Here is a 25,460-nt window from a genome sequence, read left to right on the forward strand (position 1 = left end):
TAATATAAAAATGTTAATGTTTAAGGAAATAAAAGAGGTATCTAAAGTATGACTGAGGAAAAGAAACTGTAAAAAACACGAATATGAAAAAATCAAACAACTGTAATGTTTCTGGATAGAAACATTACAATTGCTTATTGATAGTCATGCAATAATTAGATATTTGAGAGGAGATCATTCTAGGCAAAGGAAAAAATAAGTTCAAAGGCCCTAAGGTAAGACTATGCTTGGCTTGCTTTAGGAAGTACAAAAGGGCCATGGCATCCAGAGTTGAGTAAACAAGGAAGAAAAGTGGGAAGAAATGACGACCAAGAACTGGTACTTAACAGGTCACAAAATACCTCAATAAATATTAGTTATTATCCCATAATTTCTATTGGAAAAATTTGGATATTAGAAATAATAATTTCTTCTTTACCATTTCTGCATTAAATATAGAAGCCAGAGCAGAGCTACGGGGGATCTCAAATAGGTTCGGAAGGAAATAAGAAAATATTCCTTTTCTATGAAGTGGGGAGAGACTTCAGTAGAGGTCCCAGTGCCAAGGAAGACATCTGGGTCTTGTGTGAGCAAGGTAGAAATGAAGTGATTCAGGAGATACATTTCTGGAAACAATAATGATCAACAACAACCAAAAAAAAAAAAAAGTCAAGATGGAATTAGCATTTCAAAGTAGGAGACAATTCAAACTTGGGCATTAATTGGTAATCAGGACATCCTCAGAGTACTCAAAAATTTCACAGTTCAAGTGAACGTTTACATCCTATGACAATGAGAATTTAGCATAAATGAAACTCCCAAAGACATGCCAGACTTTTTAACTATCTGGTTTAATTCTCAACTTTTTCTAAATATTTTCAAAAGACACAAGTAGCAAAATAGTACTAATTTGATTTTTCTTTTCTTCCATATTCCTACCCTCAGACTAAAGCATTGCCTAAAAAAGCCATGAACAAAACACAAGTAATACAGGTTAAGAATAATATTCATAAGCCACAACTAGAGGTATGATCAATCCCTAAATATTAAAGAGTTGGTCATTCCATTTTTTCCTGATTAGCAAAATAACAGAAAATTGACTGGTGGATATCTTAAATACATATGAACTACCATGCACCATTTGACACATGAAGAAATAGATGCAAAGAATCAAAGTATGCATTGTTAAATCAATGATAAAAGTTTTAAAATAATTCATTTTCTCAAAGCTTATCACTCTTAACAATGTTTCTAATTATCATAACCTAATACAATTCTTGAAAAATTTAGTCAAATTAGGTTCTAATATAAGAACATAACATATTAATAATCACACAGTATAACTTGGTACACACAAAATTCAAATTCAAACAACCTGAGTCCAAATGTCATCTTACTAACTATGGCACTTGAGCATCATTGACCACTCCAATCCTGTTTTCATGCTATAAATCCAGTTTAATAAAGTCCTGCCCCATGGAGTTGTTACATGGAAAAAATAAAATAATCCCTGTAAAACACTTATGTTTATCAGCAGACTCAGATATACACCCTGACTTACATCTAGGTTCCATTCTGTTATAACTGGATCATAAAGCAAAGCATTAATTTCTTTTTTTATTTTTATTTTAAGTTCGGGATACATGTGGCATTAATTTCAATCTTTCCTTCTGAAGCACCACTTAACTAACTTGATGTGACTGTTCTCGCACAGTGCATTCAGCACTATAGAATAAAGTCAGTGTCTAACAATAAAAACTAGAAAGATATTTGTGCAATATGTTATGCTAAATGTAGAACTTGGCTAAATTGAAAATTTTCTGAAATACTTTATGTAAATAAAGAAACAGAGCAGTCCCTACAAATAGAAATGACTCCTAAAATTTTTATGTCAAAAGTCATTGTGTCAATTTATGTGTAATATTCAAGTGACTACCAAATGGTCATCATTTGACTCACTCAAACTATTTTGTTTCAAAAGTTCATCCCCACGCAGATAAACATGTTAAAGATAGTATAATTCACTAAAAATAGTCAAGTTCTCTGTTGATACAAATGGGATTTCTATGCAGGTTACTTGTATTCAATCTAAATGACTAAGAACTTATAAAGACTTAAGACGATCCTGCAAGAAAGATGCCTAAGGGGAAAAAAAAAGAATTAAGATAAAGTAGTATTTTGCTCTAGGTTGTTTATTTCAAGTGTGCAGCGGTTAGGGGAAAAAAACATGACTCCTTTATATTATCCTAAAACGTTCTACAATTCTTTTTTTTTTTTTATAATCCTTTTTGAGACAGAGTCTCTCTCTGTCGCCCAGGCTGGAGTGCAGTGGCGCAATCTCGGCTTACTGCAACCTCCGCCTCCCAGGTTCAAGCGATTCCCATGCCTGAGCCTCCCGAGTAGCTAGGATTACAGGCGCACACCACCACAACCAGTTAATTTTTGTATTTTTAGTAGACAGGGTTTCATCATGTTGGCCAGACTTGTCTCTGACTCCTGACCTCAAGTGATCCGCCCACCTCAGCTTCCCAAAGTGCTAGGATTATAAGCCCGCCCACCTCAGCTTCCCAAAGTGCTAGGATTACAAGCATGAGCCACTGCGCCTGGCCAGTCTATAATTGTAAAAGCTATAAAAACTCTTTTTTTTTTCTTTTTTAAGAGATAGGGTCTCAGCCGGGCACGGTGGCTCACACCTGTAATCCCAGCACTTTGGGAGGCCGAGGCGGGTGGATCACCTGAGGTCGGGAGTTCGGGACTGGCCTGACCGAGATGGAGAAACCCCGTCTCTACTAAAAAAATACAAAATTAGCCGAGCGTGGTGGTGCATGACTGTAATCCCAGCTACTTGGGAGGCTAGGGCAAGAGAATCGCTTGAACCCAGGGGGCGGAGGTTGCAGTGAGCCGAGATCACACCACTGCACTCCAGCCTGGGCAACAAGAGCGAAACTCCGTCTCAAAAAAAAAAAGAGAGATAGGGTCTCATTCTGTCGCCCAGGATATAGTACAGTGGCATAATCATAGTTCGCTACAGTCTCAAACTCCTGGGCTCACGTGATCCTGCCACCTCACCCTCTCCAGTGGGTAGGACTACAGGCACACACTACCATGCAGACCTGATTTTTTAATTTTTTTGTAGATATAGGATCTCACTATGTTGCCCTGGGTGGTCTTGAACTCCTGGCCTCAAGCAGTCCTCCCGCCTGAGCCTCCCAAAGTGTCGGGATCATAGGCATGAGCAACTGCACCCGGCAGGAAAATTCACTTAATTACTAAAATTTTAAAACACCACCTCCACACATAAAATCCCCCACGAATAAATCTATGTTTTGGTAATACAAGGTTGCTTTCTAAGATAACAATTGCTCATCTGCCTGTATGTATAAATACATGTAAGCATTTAGGAAAGAAGAAAAATGACTAATTTTCTCTTCCTACAATTTCTTCAGTGATCTACACTAGAACTCCATTATCTGAAATTATCTAAGGTATTCCTAAGCAGAAAAATAAGTTGGTCAACTGTAGCCTAAGGTGGTCCTATATTTATTCAATAGCTATCATGTAGTCATCACTTCCATAAGTTATACCTTAGACTTCCAGCAGATAATGAACTAATATAACCTTTAAAATCATCACTTTACAAATGCCTACAAATATTAGGTAAATATAACAAAAAATACTTTTCAATGTAGAACTGAGCTTGAGTTTGCAAAGAAAGAAAGAAAGGAAAATCCCCAAGCCTAAAGTGAAGAAGAAACAGAAAAATAAGTATCTGAACTTCTATTACAACTGCTGAAGAGGCAAGAAAGAGGAAGCTAGTACTAGGGGGCTTGAATTTTATTTCCTTTTTAGAAACAAACAAAAAAAAAAAGTACTCACTCAAGATGGGGAAGTAGAGATAAAATCTCTATATAAATATGGGATCCTCAAAAGGTTGACCCTCAGTAAAAGAGTAGATTCTGCCTCTCCCCCACAAAAAAACTTCCCCGGCACAGGAAATTACAAATAACTAGTCTTTGGCTGGGCTGCTGATTTCCCTTTTTTTTTTAATTCTATAGAGATAGGGTCTCACTATGTTGCCCAGGCTGGTCTCGAACTCCTGGGCTCAAATGATCTTCCTGCCTCTGCCTCCCAAAGTCCTGGGATTACATGCATGAGCCACCGTGCCTGGTCACTACTGATTATTTTTAAGTTTCCTCTAAGATAGTAAAATTCTGAGATTTCCTCTAAGATAGTAAAATTCTGCTATTCACATAGGTTTGGAAGTCCAAATTTACACTACTGGCATGAACAGCAAACCCCAGAATGACAAATTTAAAAAATCAAAAAAAAAAAAAAAATTTCAGGTATAATATACCCCCTGAGGCTCCAGGCAAACTTAATCCATACGTTCTGGTAATAAACATTTCCTAAGCACATACTATGTGTCAAGTACTCTTCTAGGGGCTAGGGATGCAATAAGCAAAACAGACAAAAATCTCTACTCTTATGAAACATAAACAGTAGTCCCTCTTGATCTACAGGGTATACATTGCAAGACCCCTAGTGGATACCTAAAACCACAGATAATACCAAACGCTATATCCACTATGTTTTTTTGTATACACACATACCTATGATAAAGTTTAATTTATAAATTAGGCACAATAAGAGATTAACAACAATAACTAGTAATAAAATAGAACAGTTAGAACCATACACAGTTTCCAATTTTTGACAGTTTGACTTACAATTTTTCAACTTTATGATGGTGTGAAAGCAATAAGCATTCAGCACAAACCCCAATTTAACAATGGAGTTACATCCCAATAAACTCATTGTAAGCTGAAAAGTCAAAACTATCATAAATCAACAAGTATTTTCAACTTTACAATATTTTCAGCTTTAGATGTAAGTGCATCAAGTCAAGGAGCATCTGTGTAATTCACAATTACATGGATAGAAGATTTGTACATACTGCAAACCTTAGCAACCTCAGCATATGATTTTTTTTTCCTTGTAAGTCAAGAACTTCCACCTACTCACTTAAAAAAAGTGCTTTACAATGTCTCTGTGTCATATCCAAATTGCCAACATCACTACTCTTGTCCCGGACATTATTAAGTAAAATAAGGGTTACTTAAACACTGCAATACCATGACAGTCAATCTGATAGTAGAGAGGGCTACTAAGTGACTAAAGGACAGGTAGCATATACGTAGAGCATGGATACGCTGGACAAAGGGATGATTTGCATCCTAGGCAGGATGGAGCAGAATGCTTGAGATTTCATCACACTACTCAGAGCTGCACACAATTTAAAACTTAGGAACTGTCAAGGGCTTCAAGACGGCTGACTAGAGGCATCTCCTACTTGCCTCCTCCACTAGGAATAACCAGAATAGTGAGTAATCACACTTTGAATAGATAATACAAGAAAGAACACTGGAATTCAATAGAAAAATGACAAGAAACACCTAAAGAAAGGAAGGAGAGGGAAACAAGACAGCCTGCTCGGCTGGGAGCTGAGAGACAATCCCCACTGTGGGGAAAGAGTAAGTGGGAGACTCCCTGTGGTCCACATTCCCACTGTGGACTGCTGCAATTCTAGCCATTGGGGAGTCCCTAGGACCTCATGGGCTCTGAAACTAACATAAGGATCGGTCTGGAAATGGTGCAACAGCACCACTCCACTGAGGAAAATTGCACTGAGTCCCATAATCCCCCTAAGTCCTAAGCAGCTACAACAAGGCACCATTTTGACAACCCAGCCCACAACAGACTGAGCACTGTCCTGGGGCCCAGCAGCTGGTGCACAGGCAGAAATAAGAAACAGGCTGCCACCACCAGGACCGAGGCACAAGCGGGGCATGTGTCCCCAACTGCCGACCTAGGCTGCCACCATTAAAGGCAGCCCCATGTTCCCCAGTAGCAGCAGCACAGCACAGCCACTGCTGCCCCTCACCCAATCATTCCAGGGCCTGGGAACCACCCTGTCCCTGCTTACCATAGTAGGTGTCTGCACATATCATTGGGGGGCCTGATGACATGCCAGCTCAGCTTCACCAGGTCCCCATGCCAAAGCGTGCAGACTAGGGGCCTGGGAATTGTCTCCCTCAGCCTACTGCCATTGGCACCTGAACACAACACCTATCCTGAGGATAGGGCTATCCCTGCCTGCCGCTACCACCACAGCTGGCATCTACCTGCATGAACAACCTGCAAATCTAGAGACTGGCAGGCCTAGACCATCACACCCACCGCCAATATCCACACACACCACTCAGGATCCAGTGGGTCATCTGTACCTTTACCCATACTATGCTGGCTACCCAGAAGACTGAGAGTGCACCCACCCACACAGCCTATCACTGCCACTACCAGAATCAGAGCAATCCACCTGGAAGCCCAGGAATTGGTTCACCTCAACCCACTGATACTGGTGCCAGTGTATGCTGCCCTAGAGCCCAAGGACAGGCATGCTCAGCCCACTGCTGTCACCACTGAGGCCTGAAAATCGCCACACATGGCACCTCAGTCCCCAGCAAAACTTCAACACAGCCTCCATTAATAGTCTGCACCCTAAGGCCCCCCAAAAAATCACAGACACCACTGACATTGTTTACACCTGAAAAAAAATCACAGAGACTATACTACCACACACACCCAGAATCAAAGCCAATGCACTCTACCCAACCAACATCATAGATATGTCTTCAAATAAAAAGTCCTCCCCTATGAAAGCAAATTCAAATAATTTCAAAAAGTCATTACTACACCAGAGGAAAGATATCAATGTAATGACAGAGGAAACACAAAACAGCAAAAAAAAAGGACACCCAAAGGAACATAATAATTCTCCAGCAACATATCCCAATCAAAAACAAATTTACAGGCCAGGCACGGTAGCTCATGCCTATAATCCCAGCACTTTGGGAGGCTGAGGCAGGTGGATCACCTGAGGTCAGGAGTTCGAGACCAGACTGGCCAAAATGATGAAACCCCCCCCTCTACTAAAAATACAAAAATTAGCTGGGCGTGGTGGTGGATGCCTGTAATCCCAGCTACTTGGAAGGCTGAGGCAGGAGAATCACTTGAACTCAGGAGGCAGAGGTTGCAGTGAGCTGAGACTGTGCCATTGCACTCCAGCCTGGGCAACAAGAGTGAAACCCTGTCTCTCAGAAAAAAAAAAAAGAAAGAATAAAGAAGCTCAGTGAGAGACACAAGAGAATAATGAAAACTACTACAAAGGAATCAGAAAAATAATTCAGAATATGAATAACAAGTTTACCAAAGAGATAGATAATATTTTTTTTTAAATCTGGTACTGAAGAATTAAATGGCCAGATGCAGTGGCTCAAGTCTATAATCCCAGCATTTTGGGAGGCTGAGGTGGGAGGATTACTTGAGTCCAAGAGTTCGAAGCCAGCCTGGGCAACATGGTGAGACCCCCGTCTCTACAAAAACTACCCCCCAAAAATTAGCTGGGTGTAGTGGCACCTGCCTGTGGTCCCAGCTACTCAGGAGGCTGAGATGAGAGGATCATTTGAGCCCAGGAGGTGGAGGTTGCAGTGAACCGAGATCACACTACTGCACTCCAGCCTGGGCAATAGAGCAAGACCTTGTGTCAAAAAAAAAACATGTGTGTGTGTATATGTGTGTGTATATATATGTGTGTGTATATGTGTGTGTATGTGTGCGTGTGTGTGTGTGTGTGTGTGTGTGTATACCAACATCATTTTTCACAGAAATAGAAAAAAATCCTGGTCAGGCACAGTGGCTCACACCTGTAATCCCAGCACTTTGGGAGTACCCAAGATGGACAGATCACTTTAGTTAAGGAGTTCAGATCAGCCTAGCCAACATGGTGAAACCCCATTTCCACTAAAAACACAAAAAAATTAGTCAAGCATGGTGGCGCACACCCGTAGTACCAGCTACTTGGGAGGCTGAAGCGGGAGGATCGCTTGAACCTGGGGGGCGAAGGTTGCAGTGAGCCAAAATCAAGCCACTTCACTCCAGCCTCGGTGAAAGCATGAGATTCAGTTTCAAAAAAAAAAAAAAAACAAAATCCTAAAACTCATATGGAACCAAAAAAAAAGCCAATAGCCAAAGGAATCCTGAGCCTAAAGAACAAAGCTGGAGGTGTCACACTACTTGACAAGATGTATATCAAGTCTATCATAAAACAAAACAGCATGGTACTGGCCTAAAAACAGAGCACATAACCAGACTGGGCAACATAGTGAGACAACCCCCCCAGCCCCCGCCCCTTCTCTACAAACAAAATTTTAAAATCAGCCAGCTATGATGGCATGCGCCATGGTCCCAGCTACTCAGGAGGCTGAGGTAGGAGGATTGCTTGAGCCCAGGAGGCTGAGGTTGCAGTGAGCTGTAATCACGCCGCCGCACTCTAGCCTGGGCAACAGAGCAAGACCCTGTCTCAAAACAAAAAGAAAAGAAAAAACCAACACATAGACGAATGGAACAGAATAGACAGACAATCCAGAAATGAATCCGTGTATTTATAGCCAACTGCTTTGTGTGTGTGTGTGTGTGTGTGTGTGTGTACATGTGTGTGTGTGAAAGTCTCATGCTGCCACCCAGACTGGAGTGTAGGGTACACTGACACAATCTCAGCTCAATGCAACCTCCACCTCCTGGGTTCCATGAATCTCCTGCCTCAGCCTCTCCAGTAGCTGGGATTACAGGCATACACCATGATGCCAGGCCAATTTTGGTATGGTTTGTAGATACAGGGTTTCGCCATGCTGCCCAACTGGGTTCAAGCAATTCTCTGCCCAGCCTCCCAAGTAGCTGAGATTACAGGTGCCTGCCACCATGCCTGGCTAATTTTTGTATTTTTAGTAGAGAGGGGGGTTTCACCATCTTGGCCACGCTGGTCTTGAACTCCTGGACTTGTGATCCATCAGCTTCGGCCTACTATTACACTTTGGGGCCATTATTAAGTAAAAATATGGGTCACTTGAATATAATCACTGCAATACTGCCGCAATCAATCTGATAACGGAGATGGCAACTAACAGGCAGGTAGCATATACATACATACAGCATGATGCTGGACAAAGGGATGATTCACATCCTGGTGGGACAGAGCGTGATTTCATCACATTACTCAGAACAACATGCAAATTAAAACTTACTAATGGTTTATTTCTGAAATTTTACATTTAATATTATCAGACCATGGTTAACGTAAGTTAATAGAAACTGAGGAAAGCTAATATGTGAATAAGGTAGGGTACTCTTGTAATGGACGGAAACTGACAAAAAGCAAAATATATTAAGTTACATAATATATTAGAAGACAAATCTGTTAAGAAATAAGGTAAGGGCTGGGCGCGGTGGCTCACGCCTGTAATCCTAGCACTTTGGGAGGCCGAGGCAGGTGGATTGCCTGAGCTCAGGAGTTCAAGACCAGCCTGGGCAACACAGTGAAACCCCATCTCTACTTAAGTATAAAAAATTAGCCAGGCATGGCGGCATGAGCCTTGTAATCCCAGCTACTTGGGAGGCTGAAACAGGAGAATCACTTGAACCTGGGAGGCAGGGGTTGCAATGAGCCAAGGGCGTGCCATTGCACTCCAGCCTGAGCGACAGAGTGAGACTTCAACTCAAAAAAGAAAGAAAGCAGGGAAAAAAGATAAGAAGTGGAGGAGAGGGAAATAGTCAAGAAATAGTGAAGAAAGATGTTAAACTTACACAAACTAATCTACACAGGATTCCCACAAATAAAATCCCACAAAAATTTAGTTCAGAATCCAAGATTATAAAACACCCTGTAATGGCCAGGCACGGTGGCTCACGCCTGTAATCCAGCACTTTGGGAGGCCAAGGCAGGCGGATCATGAGGTCAAGAGTTCGAGACCAGCCTGGCCAACATAGTGAAAGCCCGTCTCTGCTACAAATACAAAAAATTAGACAGGGATGGTGGCAGGCGCCTATAATCCCAGCGAGGCTGAGACAGGAGAATCCCTTGAACCCGGGAGGCGGAGGTTGCAGTGAGCCAAGATTGCACTATTGCACTTCAGCCCAGACAACAGTACAAGACTCCGTCTCAAAAATAAAAAAAAAAAACCCTGTATATACCACATTAGATGAGAGCTAATGAATGAATACTAGACTAAAAGGAAAAAACTATACAGAGTAGATTATAAGAGACTTTTGAAAATAATGACACTGTTCTCTTTTTTTTTTTTTTTTTTTGAGACGGAGTCTCGCTCTGCCACCCAGGTTTTTTTTTTTTTGGAGACGGAATCTCATTCTGTCACCCAGGCTAGAGCACAGTGATGCGATCTCGGCTCACACCAACCTCCACCTCCCAGGTTCAAGCAATTCTCCTGCCTCAGCCTCCCTAGTAACTGGGACTACAGGTGCCCGCCACCACACCTGGCTAATTTTGTATTTTTTAGTAGAGACCACGTTGGCCAGGCTGGTCTCCAAGTCCCGACCTCAGGTGATCCCACCTACCTCGGCCTCCCAAAGCACTGGGATTACAGACGTGAGCCACCATGCCCGGCAACACTGTTCTCTTAAGGGTAAAACAGACTAAAGTAATTCAAAATTGTACAGTGAAAAATGCAAACTGCCTAACAAATAACTTCATAGGAAACAAAATAATAAAGGAAATATGCATTAAGGTTTTAACAATATATCTTTTGCAGAAAAGAATAATAGGGCCAGGCATGGTGGCTCACACCTGTAATCCCAGCACTGCAGGAGGCCAAGGCAGGCGGATCACCTAAGGTCAGGAGTTCAAGACCAGCCTGGCCAATATGGCGAAACCCTGTCTCTACTAAAAATACAAAAATTAGCAGGGAGTGGTGGTCAGCTACTCGGGAAGCTGAGGCAGGAGAATCACTTGAACCCAGAGGCAGAGGTTGCCGTGAGCTGAGATCACGCCACTACACTGCAGCATGGGTGACAGAGGGAGACTCCGTCTCAAAAAAAAAATAAATTAAATTAAATTAAAATAAAAGAATTATAGGAACTAGGTTTCCTAAAGATTGTACTTTTATTTAAAAAATTAAGACATTTCCATTTAACACTTTTGAAGTACCAAAACACTTCGAAAAGTTCTGGAGATACAAAGATAAATAAAATACCTTATTGTACATCTATATAAGTATTATAAAACAAAAATGTATTGTGGACATTTTTGTTTCAACCATATAAAAACTATTTTAAAATATTTTCAAGAATAGGTGTGTGAAAAGGGATGCTTTATAAAAAGTGAATATAATAGATTAGTTCAACTAGGTCAGTATGAGAAATAAAAAGCTTAGTTTATTTTTCTATTAATTCACGAACAGGAAAAGAAAATCTGATTTTCCAGTTCCCAAATGATTTCTCAGTTTAAAATAAATCAACTCAAAGGTCAACAAAACTGTATGCTGCAGGAACCTAAATTATCAAGTCTGTCACTTCTAGGAAACTTTGCAGTTTTAAAACTTCACCAATTCACCCAAATTTCTTGTAATTATCATTAACATTAATATATAACCAATAATATCTACTCATGATAGCTAGTAAAATCCCAGCTTGCTTTTTTACAAAAATTGATACACTGTTCGTAAAATTCACACAGAAATGCAAAGGGCCCAGAATAGCCAAAATTGTCTTGAAAAAGAAGAATAAAGGGGTCTTCCCTATTTTAAAACTCGCCACAAATCTTCAGTAATCAAAAGGTAATTTGGTACTGGTTTAAGAACAGACATATAGATAAATGGAAAAGAATTGAGTCCAGAGAAATCCTTACATTTATGCTCAACTGATTTTTGACAAAAGTGCCAAGGTAATTCAATGGGAAAAGAATAGCCTTTCAACAAATGCAGTGGCTCACGCCTGTAATCCCAGCACCTTGGGAGGCCAAGGCGGGTGGACCATGAGGTCAGGAGATGGAGACCATCCTGGCAAACACGGTGAAAACCCTGTCTCTACTAAAAAATACAAAAAAAAACTAGCCGGGCCTGGTGGTGGGCACCTATAGTCCCAGCTACTTGGGAGGCTGAGGCAGGAGAATGGTGTGAACCTGGGAGGCGGAGCTTGCAGTGAGCGGAGATAGCGCCACTGCACTCCAGCCTGGGCGACAGAGCGAGACTGTCTCAAAAAAAAAAACAAATGGCACTCTTAACAATTGGATATCCACATACTAAAACATGAATGTAGGCCGGGCGCGGTGTCTCACATCTGTAATCCCTGCACTTTGGGAGGCCGAGATGGGCAGATCACGAGGTTAGGAGATCGAGACCATCCTGGCTAACATGGTGAAACCACGTCTCTACTAAAAATACAAAAAATTAGCCAGGCGTGGTGGCGGGCGCCTGTAGTCCCAGCTACTTGGGAGGCTGAGGCAGGAGAATGGCATGAACCGGGGAGGCGGAGCTTGCAGTGAGCCAAGATTGCACCACTCCAGCCTGGGCGACAGAGCGAGACTCCATCTCAAAAAAAAAAAAAAAAACAGAATGTAGACCTTTCCCTTACCCTTATCTCACACTATACAAAAATTGACTTAAAATGAATCATAGGCCTAAATTTAGCAGCTAAAACTAAAAAGTAATGAACACAGGATGTAAATGCTCTAAAATTAGATTGTGGTAATAGGTGCAAAACTCTTTAAATTTACTGAAAATCATTGACTTGTATACTTAAAATGAGCAGGTTTTGTTTTTTTTTTTTTTGAGACAGAGTTTCATTCTTGTTGCCCAAGCTGGAGTGCAGTGGCGTGATCTCCACTCACTGCAACCTCTGCCTCCCGGGTTCAAGCAATTCTCCTGCCTCAGCCTCCCAAGCAGCTGGGATTACAGGCATGCGCCACCACACCTGGCTAATTTTTGCATTTTTAGTAGAGACCAGGTTTCTCCATGTTGGTCAGGCTGGTCTCAAACTCCTGACCTCTGGTGATCCACCTGCCTCAGCCTCTCAAAGTGCTGTGATTACAGGCGTGAGCCACCGCGCCTGGTCTAAAATGAGTGGTTTTTATGGCACGTAAAATACAGTTGCCCCTTGCTATACTGGGGGCATTGGTTCCAGGACTACTGCATAGACCAAAATCTGAGCATATTCAGATAAGTCCTGCAACAGCCCTGTGGAACCCAGTGATATAAAAAGTAAGCCCTTAGTATACAACAGTTTCACATCCCAGGAATACTGTATTTTCAATTCGAGTTTGGTTGGAAAAAAAAATCACCATATAAATGGACCCGTGCAGTTCAAACTCATGTTATTCAAGAGTCGACCGCATATCTCCATGAAGGTTTAAAAAAGCCACCTCTAGGCCGGGCGCAGTGGCTCACGCCTGTAATCCGAGCACTTTGGGAGGCTGAGGCAGGCGGATCACGAGGTCAGGAGTTCAAGACCAGTCTAGCCAACATGGTGAAACCCCGTCTCTACCAAAAATACAAAAATTAGCTGGGCTTGCTGGTGCATGACTGTAATACCAGTTACTCAGGAGGCTGAGACAGAATTGCTTGAACCCAGGAGGCGGAGGTTGCAGTGAGCCAAGATCCCGCCACTGCACTCCAGCCTGGGTGGCAGAGTGAGACTCCATCTCAAGAAAATATATATTTTTTTATATTTATATATATTATATATATTTTTATATATGTATATATTTTATATATATATATATATAATGGTATTTTTTTTCTTATACAGACAAGGTCTTACTATGTTGCACGTGCTGGTGTTGAACTTCTGACCTCAAACAATCCTCCCACCTCAGCCTCCCAAAGTGCTGGGATTATAGGCATGAGCCACTGTGCCCAGCCCAAATTTTCAAATATAGAGTACAACTGTTTATATAGAATTTACATTGTATTAGGTATTCTAAGTAAACTAGAGATGATTTAAAGTATATGGAAGAAAGCCAGGCGTGGTGGCTTATACTTGTAATCCCAGCATTTTTAGGAAGCCAAGGCAGGCAGATCACTTGAGGCCAGGAGTTTGAGACCAGCCTGGCCAACATGGTGAAACCCTGTCTCTACTAAAAATACAATAAAAAATTAGCCGGGTGTGGTGGCCCACACCTGTATTCCCAGCTACTTGGGAGGCTCAGGTACAAGAATTGCTTGACCTCAAAATAAAAGAGGACACAAAAAAATGGAAGAACATTCCATGCTCATGGGTTGGAAGAATCAGTATCATGAAAATGGCCATACTGCCCAAGGTAATTTATAGATTCAATGCCATCCCCATCAAGCTACCAATGACTTTCTTCACAGAATTGGAAAAAACTACTTTAAAATTCATACGGAACCAAAAAAGAGCCCTCATTGCCAAGACAATCCTAAGCAAAAAGAACAAAGCTGGAGGCATCATACTACCTGACTTCAAACTACACTACAAGGCTACAGTGACCAAAACAGCATGGTACTGGTACCAAAACAGAGATACAGACCAATGGAACAGAACAGAGGCCTCAGAAATAACACCACACATCTACAACCATCTCATCTTTGACAAACCTGACAAGAACAAGAAATGGGGAAAAGATTCCCTATTTAATAAATGGTGCTGGGAAAACTGGCTAGCTATATGTAGAAAGCTGAAACTGGATCCCTTCCTTACACCTTACACAAAAATTAATTCAAGATGGATCAAAGACTTAAATGTTAGACCTAAAACCATAAAAACCCTAGAAGAAAACCTAGGCAATACCATTCAGGACATAGGCATGGGCAAGGACTTCATGACTAAAACACCAAAAGCAATGGCAACAAAAGCCAAAATTGACAAATGGGATCTAATTAAACTAAAGAGCTTCTGCACAGCAAAAGAAACTACCATCAGAGTGAACAGGCAACCTACAGAATGGCAGAAAATTTTTGCAATCTATCTATCTGACAAAGGGCTAATATCCAGAATCTACAAAGAATCTAAACAAATTTACAAGAAAAAATCAAACAACACCATCAAAAAGTGAGCAAAGGATATGAACAGATACTTCTCAAAAGAAGACATTTATGCAGCCAACAGACACATGAAAAATTGCTCATCATCACTGGCCATCAGAGAAATGCAAATCAAAACTACAATGAGATACCATCTCACACCAGTTAGAATGGCAATCATTAAAAAGTCAGGAAACAACAGGTGCTGGAGATGATGTGGAGAAATAGGAACACTTTTACACTGTTGGTGGGACTGTAAACTAGTTCAACCATTGTGGAAGGCAGTGTGGCGATTCCTCAGGGATCTAGAACTAGAAATACCATTTGACCCAGCCATCTCATTACTGGGTATATACCCAAAGGATTATAAATCATGCTACTATAAAGACACATGCACATGTATATTTATTGCTACTCATAATAGCAAAGCTTGGAACCAACCTAAATGTCCATCAATGATAGACTGGATTAAGAAAATGTGGCATATACACACCATGGAATACTATGCAGCCATAAAAAACGATGAGTTCATGTCCTTTGTAGGGACATGGATGAAGCTGGAAACCATCATTCTCAGCAAACTATCGCAAGGACAGAAAACCAAACACCGCATGTTCTCACTCATAGGTGGGAAATGAACAATGAGAACACTTGGACACAGGAAGGGGAACATCACACACTGGGGCCTGTAGTGGGGTGGGGGGAGGCGGAGGGATAGTATTAGGAGATATACCTAATGTAAATGATGAGTTAATGGGTGCAGCACACCAACATGGCAAATGGATACATATGTAACAAACTTGCACGTTGTGCACATGTACCCTAGAACTTAAAATATAATAATAAAAAATTTTAAAAAAAGAATTGCTTGAGCTTGGGTGCTGGAGATTACAATGAGCTGAGATCATGCCACTGCACACCAGCCTGGGCAACAGAGTGAAACTCTGACTCAAAATAAATAAATAAATAAATACATAAATAAAAATAAAGGATATGGGAGGATGTGTAAAATGTTATATGCAAATACAATGGCATTTTATACGTGGGACTTGAACATCTGGGGATTTTTAAGTGGGAGATTCGTGGGGGTCCTGAAACCAATCTCCCATGGACATCAAGGGATGACTGTATTGTTACATTATTCAAACATTTTTAAAGGATGAGAGTAATGAACATCACTGGTTGCCAACCCAGCATCCACTCACCCTTTCAACTTCTTTTTTTTATGAGACAGGGTCTTGCTCTGCTACCCAGTCTGGAGGGTAGTGGCGCGATCTCAGCCTACTGCAACCTCCGTCTCCCGAGTTCAAGCAATTCTCCTGCCTCAGCCTCCTGAGTAGCTGGGATTACAGGCGCGTGCCACCACGCCCGGCTAATTTTTGTATTTTTAGTAGAGACAGGGTTTCACCAGTGTTGGCCACACTGGTCTCAAACTCCTAACCTCAGGTGATCCGCCCACCTCGGCCTCCCAAAGCACTGGGATTACACCCATGAGCCACCACACCCGGTCATCCTTCCAGCTTCTTAGCCAGATATTTTTTGGGGGTATCCACCCTTCCTCATACAGCCCAGGTACTTCAGAGAAAACTGATCCCATCCTCAGATGCAATCGTTGGTACTAGTTTGCTTAAGCCAACTGACACATATCAACAGCCACAGTCATTGGTTTGTTAGTCCAATCAGGACTCGTTTAGAATATTAGAATAGAGAGGCTGTCTCTTCCAAGAGATGTGAACAAGAATACCTGTGGTCCACTGGGTATCATCCTACAATCATGAGGAAATATTGACAGATTAAAGGTAACATCATAGAAAGCAGAACAGAAACAGAAAGAAACTAGGTCTTCAACATTATTGAGTTAGTGTAAGTCTTGTCCTACCTTTGGACCTCCAGATAATGAACCTATAAATCCTTTATTTGTGCTCGAACCAGCTGGAATTTTCTGTTACTTATAACGTGAATTACAAAGTGATATGAGGTGGGGGCAGAAAGCTAATTAACAAGCATGTTTCCAGAATGGATTACTCTTAACCCTAAAATCTGTGATGGCAGGTATTAAGGAGGAAATAATTCTAGATACACAAATATCAGAATTAAAACATGTTAGATGATTATCTTTCTAACAAAGCTTCATATGAGAGCTTCAAAAGTGCCCACCTATGATTTTACATGGCCCGCAGAGTATTTTTAAATATTCTGACACTTTCAAATGTTACTTTTTCAGCCAGGTGCTGCGGCGCACTCACGAAATCCCAGCACTTTGGAAGGCCAAAGATGGCAGATTGCTCAAGCCCAGAAGTTCAAGGCCAGATTGGGCAACATGGCAAAACCCTATCTATCTCTAGCAAGAAAAAGAAAAAAATACAAAAATTAGCTGGACATGGTGGCATGCACCTGTAGTCCCAGCTAGTCGGAGGTCGAGGCTGCAGTGATCCCACATTGTGCCACTGCACTCCAGCCTGGGCAACAAAGTAAGACCCTATGTCTAAAATTAAAAAAAAAAAAAAAGGGCCAGGCGTGGTGGCTCACACCTGTAAGCCCAGCACTTTGGGAGGCTGAGGCGGGCAGATCACGAGGTCAGGACTTGAAGACCAGCCTGGACAACATGGTGAAACCCCATCTCTACTAAAAATACAAAAAATTAGCCAGGCGTGGTGACAGGCACCTGTAATCCCAGCTTCTTGGGAGGCTGAGGCAGGAGAATCACTTGAACCCGGGAGGCGGAGGTTCCAGTGAGCTGAGATCACGCCACTCCAGCCTGGCAACAGAGCAAGACTTCGTCTCAAAAAAACAACAACAATAACAACAACAACAAAATATATATATATATATATATACACACACACACACACACACACACACATATTATTTTTTAAAATGTCAACTTCTAATTTTTCCTAAAAAATCAAAAGGTCTGACACCATTGGGCCCATGTTACTACAGGACAACAATCAACTAAAACCGAATGCAACTGTATACAAAATACATTCTGTACACAGTCGATAGAAATGGAGCCTGTGTGTAATCTGCTCAGCTCCTGTAAGTATTAGAAGTTTGCACCATCAGTATTTAGCAGAATATATGTCAACAATGGATAATGGGTAATGAAAATGGCTCTATAATGAGTAATGAAAAATTATATTCTATAACTTAAGCTTTAACATTTTAATTAAAATCATATAGAGTCAGCCCTTTGTATCCATGGGTTCCGCATCCATGAATTCAACCAATTACAGATTTTTAAAAATTGGGGAAAAAAAATATTTCACAATGTTTTAAAAAGCAAAATTTGAATTTGCCCTGCACCAAGTGATACAGGTTTGGCTGTGTCCCCACCCAATCTCACCTTGAATTGTAATAATCCCCACAAGCCAAGGGCAGGCGAGGTGGAGATAACTGAATCATGGGGGCAGTTTCCCCCATACTGCTCTCGTGCTAGTGAACAAGTCTCATGAGATCTGATGGTTTTATAAATGGGAGTTTCCCTGCACACACTCTCTTACCTTTCCACCTTGTTAGCCTTCCACCATGATTGTGAGGCCTCCCCAGCCATGTGGAACTGCGAGTCAATTAAACTCTTTCCTTTATAAATTACCCAGTCTCAAGTATGTCTTCATTAGCAGCGTGAGAACAGACTAATACACCATGTGAATGACGTGATATGAAGGCACTCTATTAGATATTATAAGTAATTTAGAGATGATTTACCAGCCTGGGCAACATAGCGAGACTCAAAAAATTTAAAAAGTAGCAGGTTGGCTGGGCACGGTGGCTCACGCCTGTAATACCAGCACTTTGGGAGGCCGAGACGGGCAGATCACAATGTGGCGAGATCGAGATCAACCTGACCAACATGGTGAAACCCCGTCTCTACTAAAAATACAAAAATTAGCTGGGTGTGGTGGCACACGCCTGTAATCCCAGCTACTCAGGAGGCTGAGGCAGGAGAATTGCTTGAACCTGGAAAGTGGAGGTTGCACTGAGCCAAGATTGCACCACTGCACTCCAGCCTGGTGAGGGAGCAAGACTCCGTCTCAAAAAAAAAAAAAAATAGCGGGTTGTGGTGGCACAGGCCTGTACGTCCTAGCTACTCAGGAGACTGAGGCAGGAGAACAGCTTAAGCCCAGGAATTTGAGGCTACAGTGAGCTATGATCAAGCCACTGTACTCAAGCCTGGGCAACAGAGCAAGGCACGGTGGCTCACACCTGTAATCCCAGCACTTTGAGAGGCCAGGCCGGGCAGATCACGAGGTCAGGAGATCAAGACCACCCCGGCTAACACAGTTAAACCCCGTCTCTACTAAGAATACAAAAAATTAGCCGGGCGTGGTGGCAGGTGCCTGTAGTCCCAGCTACTCGGGAGGCTGAGGCAGGAGAATGGCGTGAACCCGGGAGGGGGACCTTGCAGTGAGCCGAGATCGTGCCACTGCACTCCAGCCTGGGGGACAGAGAGAGGCTCCATCTCAAAAAAAATAAATTAAATAAATAAATAAATAAAAATTTTAAAGAGATGATTTAAAGTATACAGAAGATATATGTAAGTTATATGCAAATTACCATTTTATATAAGAGACTGGAGCTTCTGAAAATTGTGGTATCCACTGGGGGTTCTGGAACCAATCCCCCACATATCAAAGGGTGACTGTAATTACTTAACAAAAATTTTAAAAAATCATGAAAGTATGTATTTGTCAGCAGTTCATGGGAAACACTATTCTTTAATTAAGTAGCACTGAATACCTTTAAATATCTGATGGAAGCCTTAAACTCAGCAGCAAGTTCCTGAAAACATGCCAACATATATTAATTATTCTGGGTCTAAAAGTTTGACAAATTACCTTAAAATACAGATGAAGACAAAATAAAATGGTTTTAAACTGCAACAAGAAGAATGTACAAGTTGACCAGAAGTTTGAAACACTTGACTACATTGGTGTACTGTTAATCAAAATTTATCTGCAAAACAGACTTGCAAAAGAAATTATAAACAGGGTAGTAAATTTCAAAGTAATTTATAACAGACTAAGGTCAAGCTACATTAGCAAAGTTGGGAGGTAACACTTAAGAGAAAACTCTGGGCCAGGCACGGTGGCTCATACCTGTAATCCCAGCACTCTGGGAAGGCCAAGGCAGGCAGATCACCTGAGGTCGGGGGTTCAAGACCAGCCTGGCCAACACGGTGAAACCTAATTTCTACTAAAAATACAAAAAAATTAGCCAGGCATGGTGGTGCGTGCCTGTAGATCCAGCTACTGGGGAGGCTGAGGCACAAGAATTGCTTGAATCCGAGCAGCAGAGGTTGCAGTGAGCTGAGATCGCACCACTGTACTCCAGCCTGGGTGACAGAGTGAGACTCCCTCTCAATTAAAAAAAAAAAAAAAAAAAGGGCCAGGCACAGTGGCTCACGCCTGTAATCCCAGCACTTTGGGAGGCCGAGGCGGGTGGATCACAAGGTCAGGAGATTGAGACCATCCTGGCTAACACGGTGAAACCCTGTCTCTACTAAAAATACAAAAAATTAGCCAGGCATGGTGGCGGGCGCCTGTAGTCCCAGCTGCTTGGGAGGCTGATGCCAGAGAATGGGATGAACCCGGGAGGCGGAGCTTTCAGTGAGCCAAGATCACACCACCGCATTCCAGCCTGGGCGACAGAGCAAGACTCTGTCTCAAAAAAAAAAAAAAAAAAGAAAAAGAAAAAACTCTGGAAAAGTTATATGGCTCTACTATGTACTACTTGGACACCTCTGGAGGAGATGAACTTGTTCGATTTTAACAGTATAACTTTATTGTTTAAGTAGCTAATATTTAGGCCAGGCGTGGTGGCTTAAGCCTGTAATTCCAGCACTTCAGGAGGCTGAACGGGTGGATCACCTGAGGTCAGAATTTTGAGACCAGCCTGACCAACATGGTGAAACCCCGTCTCTACCAAAAATACAAAAATTAGTCAGGCCTCGTGGCGCACACCTGTGGTCCCAGCTACTTGGGAGCCTGAGGCAGGAGAATCACTTGAACTCAGGAGGCAGAGGTTGCAGGTAGGCAAGGTTGCACCACTGCACTCCAGCCTGGGCAATGGACTGAGACTCTGTCTCAAAAAAAAAAAAAAAAAGACTAACTATCAATTAGGAAATATTTAGGTGCAGCAGTACTAACAACATTGAAATGGACTAATTTACAGAATCCCAATACTTTAGTTCCAATTTTTTTTTTTTTCAGGGTGTTGCTCTGCATGATTGTAGCTCACTGTAGCCTTGAACTCCTGGGCTCAAGGGATCCTCCCACCTCATCCTCCCAAGTAGCTGGGACTACAGGTGTATGCCACCATGCCCAGCTAATTTTTTATTTACTTTTTTTTTTGTAGAGACAGGGTCTCACTATGGTACCCAGGCTGGTCTCAAACTCTTGGCCTCAAGTGAACCTCCCAAAGCGCTGGGATTACAGGCATGAGCCACTGTGCGCAGCTGCTTCCAAAGATTTTCTAGAGTGGCCAAAATCCCAGATAATCCATGAAAGAGCATGCAAAGTATTTTAAGGGACAATGGAAGGGGATAAACTGCTACCTAATATTCTCAGCAACTTTTCCTGTCCTACCTGACAAGCGAATGATATTGAAGAGGAGGGGTAACTAACTGAACAGACTCTTCTCTCTCCTTCTATCCAGGCACCCACTATCCTGCAAATATGCAGCTTTGAAGGTCTTAACCAATGACCTTAAAATCTATACTAGGTCTACAGTTCTAGGAAGCATATAAGCAAACTACTGCTATAGAATTTGGATTTTCTTTAATGATAAAAATGCAAATGACTCACGTTTGGTCATCCACTCCAACACAGCACATTCTAAAGAACAGGAGTTCAAATCCTCCTTCTGCCAAAAGATGTCGTGTCTTCACACACAAACAACTAATTATGGATTATATTACTACCACAGATTTCTGTTTCTCATTGAAGGCATATGAAGTTTTAAAAAAGAACAAAAAATCAGAAAGGAAATGTTTCAAGTCTATTTTGAGGTAAGCAATCAATTTACCATTTATCTTCTTCAGACTTACATATGAAAGCCCCACACACATGCACACACACAAGATCCCCAAAATGCTGACAACTGTTGAAGCTGCACAACGGATACCAGAGTTCATTATACTATTCTATTTTTGCATATACTTGAACATTTCCATAATATGCAGCTTTTTTAAATATGTGTGTGTCTATAGGTGTTTATACATAAACTCCCAATAAACTGACATAGAAATATCCAATTGTTCAAAGTTTTCATCCTTCAAAAGTAAGTGAATTTCTTTTTTTTTTTTTTGAAACAGTCTCTCACTCTGCCACCCAGGCTGAAGTGCATTGGCACGATCTCGGCTCACAGCAACCTCCACCTCCTGGGTACAAGCAAGTGCATCCGGCTAATTTTTTTGTATTTTTAGTAGAGATGGAGTTTCATCATGTTGGCCAGGCCAGTCTCGAACTCCTAACCTCAAGTGATGTGCCTGCCTCGGCTTCCTGCCGTGCTGGGATTACAGGCGTGAGTCACCATGCCCAGCCATTATTCCATCTAGCTACTTTCTTATTCTAGAAGTTGTACTGCAGGTGACCAGACCATTAGTGAAGGTCTAGTGAAAGAAATAATTAACTGTCCCAGAATAAAACAAGCCTAACCTTGAAAAGAGGCAAAGGGAAAGGTGATAAACAGTTATTACAATTAACTGCATGTTTATATTTGGTCCTGTAATCCTCCAACACAGGTGAGTAGGTAGAAAGCGGGAAGTATTTTAGGGCCAGATTTCCTTTTGATTCTTTAAGTTGATGGGCAAGAGAGGCTGGAATAAAGAAATCTAAAAAGTCTCCATTATAAACAATAACCAAGCCAGGCACAATGGCGCATGCCAGTAGTCCCAGCTACTTAGGAGACTGAGTGGGGAGAACCGCCTGAACCCAAGAATTCAAGACTAGCCTAGGCAACAGAGTGAGACCTCATCTCTAAATAAATAAGTTAATGAATTAATTAAAGGTAGAATTGTATAATATATGAATTATACCTCAATTTAAAAACAATTTAAGCCCTATACAGTGATGCATGCCTATAGACACAACTACTCAGAAGACTGAAGCAGGAGGATAGCTTGAACTTAGGAGTTTGAGAACAGCCTAGGCAACATAGAGAGGCCTCATCTCCCTCCCACCCCCACCCAAAAAAAAGCATTCATAGCTCATCTTAGTATAATCAGCAATTTCCAATGACTAACTATGCTTTCCTGCTAGACATGAATTTATAAAACACACAAAGATTATACTGCATCTGCTTCAATTCCTTTTTTCATATTGCCATTCAATTTTCACAAGATTACTTTAAATGCAATCCTAAATTCATCCCCAATTTAACTTTTGTTAGTTATGTCTAAAAATAAAACTAGTCAAAATTAAAAATACTAACTTTGCAGCAAATTAATCTTGCATCAGCACTACAAATTTTTAAACTTACTGTAGCAAAACATAACTTCGACAGAATCAAAGACATTAATTCTCAAGTCCAAAAAAAGGTCACAAGAACTTATTTAAAGTGGTAAAGGGAAACGCAGACTTAGGCATGCATGCCAAGAAAAAAAAATTAGAGATAACTCCTCCGCTAGAACCTCCCCCCAATACTTCCATAGCAACAATTACTTCCTTAGCACAAAAGTGATGTGTTCACTTTCACAAAACCTGGATCATCTAAGTTTGCACAATTCCCTTCAATCTAAAAAACAGATGAAATTGTTTCATTTAGGTGAGCAGAATTTTGTGTCCCTATACATGAAAAAAGTCACCATCAGTGTGAGTAAACCACATGGCTCCAGGTTTAAGGTCTTGTTCCCCAACCCACTGAAAAGAGTATATGCTTATAAAATATTCATCGACTTACCAGGTTAAAGACAGTTTCTACAATATCCCTATTGGATACTTCTCCAACTTCAACCAAACCGGTCAACACGGCAAATTTCATTCTGATGCCCCTGATGGGGAGCCCTGGTTTCAAAGACAATGCACCCCCCTCAGTAGGGGTTTCTTCTCTCCCTCCACCTCCCCCGTCATCACCTGTTGGTGGCGGGGAAGGGACACGATTGTCTTCGCTAGCCATTGCTAGCTCACGAGAAAGGACAACTCAGTCACCCTGGGACAGCAGTCGCTGCACTGGTAATGAGCACAACACACGCAATGCAAAACGAAAGGGTCTCTCTTCCAACTTGTGGAGAAACCCCAAAGCAGTTGATGTGGAAAGTCCTTGGCGTCGCCCTCCTCCTCTTGAAGAATATTTGTCCAATCTCTCTCCCCGAGGCTGACAACAACGCCAAACCCTATTGGAAGATTAAATATATGTTAAATAGGCTAGGTTTTGTTTTAGGGTTTTGAGGGGACAGGAGGGAAATAGTTATTGTCGGTCAAATAAGTTACTAAAGGCACCCCACTACTAGCCACCCGCTTCTCCCGGGCTCAAAGAGCTGGGTTCTGGGTGAAGGCAGGTCCAAGAGGCCCCCGAACAGGCTCACTCCTCCCCCACTCTCGTGCAGGTTCTAGGCGCAGGTTAACCTCTCCTCACAGGTGCACCAGAAAGAGAAACTGTCGCGGGGAAAGGAGGGATAGGAGGAAAGAAGGGGGGCCCCCAAGCTATCACAGAGGTAGAAAGTTCCTCCTCACCCAGATACTCCGGACTCGTCCTCACCCCCCGCCCAGGAGCAGCGAGACCGAGGTGGCGGCGGAGATCCAGGGCAGGAAAAGGCGGGGGAAGGGGGCGGTGATTATTTTAAATGCTCGGCCCAGTGGGAGGAGTGAAGCACCTCTCTCAGGCACCTGAGATTCGACGGGAAGAGGTGGGGAGGTGTGTGTGGTGGCAGGAAGGGAGGGGAGCGGCCAGAGGAACCCGGCGGCGACCGCAGGGAGAGAAGGGAGGACAGAGAGGTCAGTGCACCTGGTCGCAGCCTCCAAGTTTCCCTAGTCCGCTCCCCGGGAGTCCGCGGCTGCACAGAACTCCATGGCTTCCTGGCCCGCCCCGCCCCTGCGCTCAGCCTTTGCAAAAGCAGCCGCTGCTGGCGCTACGGACGCCGCGGCTGAGGCTGCTGCGAGTGGTGAGGATGCTACTGCCACAGCTCGCCCCGCCACGGCTCGCGCGGCTGTCGTGTGCCCACTGAAGCTGCTCCCGGCCGCCATGACAGCGCCGAGGGCTGCCGGGCGCGGCGTGCGCGTGCGCGTGCGCGAGCGCGAGCGCGCGGGGCGGGAGGGCGCGAAGGCGGAGGCAGCCGCGCGGCGAGAACGCGCGGACAGCCAAGGGGGCCGCGAGCCAGCCGGAGCGCTGGGCTCGGGCTTCCGGCTGCACTAGGAGCGCTCTTCTGGTAGCACCAGGTGTGTTCCCGGCCCGGCGAGGAGAGACCCTTCCGTCCGAGGACCTACACTTCCCCCTCTCCCACTCTCGGACCTCGGGAGATGCTTCTGCCAAGTCTTGAGGCGGGGATTTTGGCGCTCCTGCTGTTGTTAAGTTACCGTAGGGTCTCTTGGCGCGGAGGGAACCCGCGCCGCGTTGCCTAAGTGTCTCATTGGACTTGGAGAAGAACACCTGAGG

At 42.8% G+C, this 25,460-nt stretch overlaps 1 protein-coding gene across 3 annotated transcripts in view; it reads right to left on the reverse strand.

Annotated features, from left to right (window-relative positions):
• LRBA (LPS responsive beige-like anchor protein) overlaps positions 1-25,067 on the reverse strand; it is a 765,281-nt gene extending 740,214 nt beyond the window's left edge. The window contains exons 1-2 of one of the 3 annotated variants that reach the window (XM_030816230.1): positions 24,813-25,067; positions 23,769-24,201 (exon numbers count right to left, since the gene is read on the reverse strand). In XM_030816230.1, coding sequence (XP_030672090.1) covers positions 23,769-23,984 — 216 coding nt within the window. In that variant the 5' untranslated portion in view covers positions 23,985-24,201; positions 24,813-25,067. Of the gene's footprint in view, positions 1-23,768; positions 24,202-24,541; positions 24,625-24,812 lie in introns of those variants that run through there. The other 2 variants (XM_030816232.1, XM_030816231.1) reach the window with 2 other exon arrangements.
• Positions 25,068-25,460: the final 393 nt, after the last annotated feature.

This window comes from Nomascus leucogenys, chromosome 7b (assembly GCF_006542625.1).
Source record: "Nomascus leucogenys isolate Asia chromosome 7b, Asia_NLE_v1, whole genome shotgun sequence".
NCBI lineage: Eukaryota > Metazoa > Chordata > Mammalia > Primates > Hylobatidae > Nomascus > Nomascus leucogenys.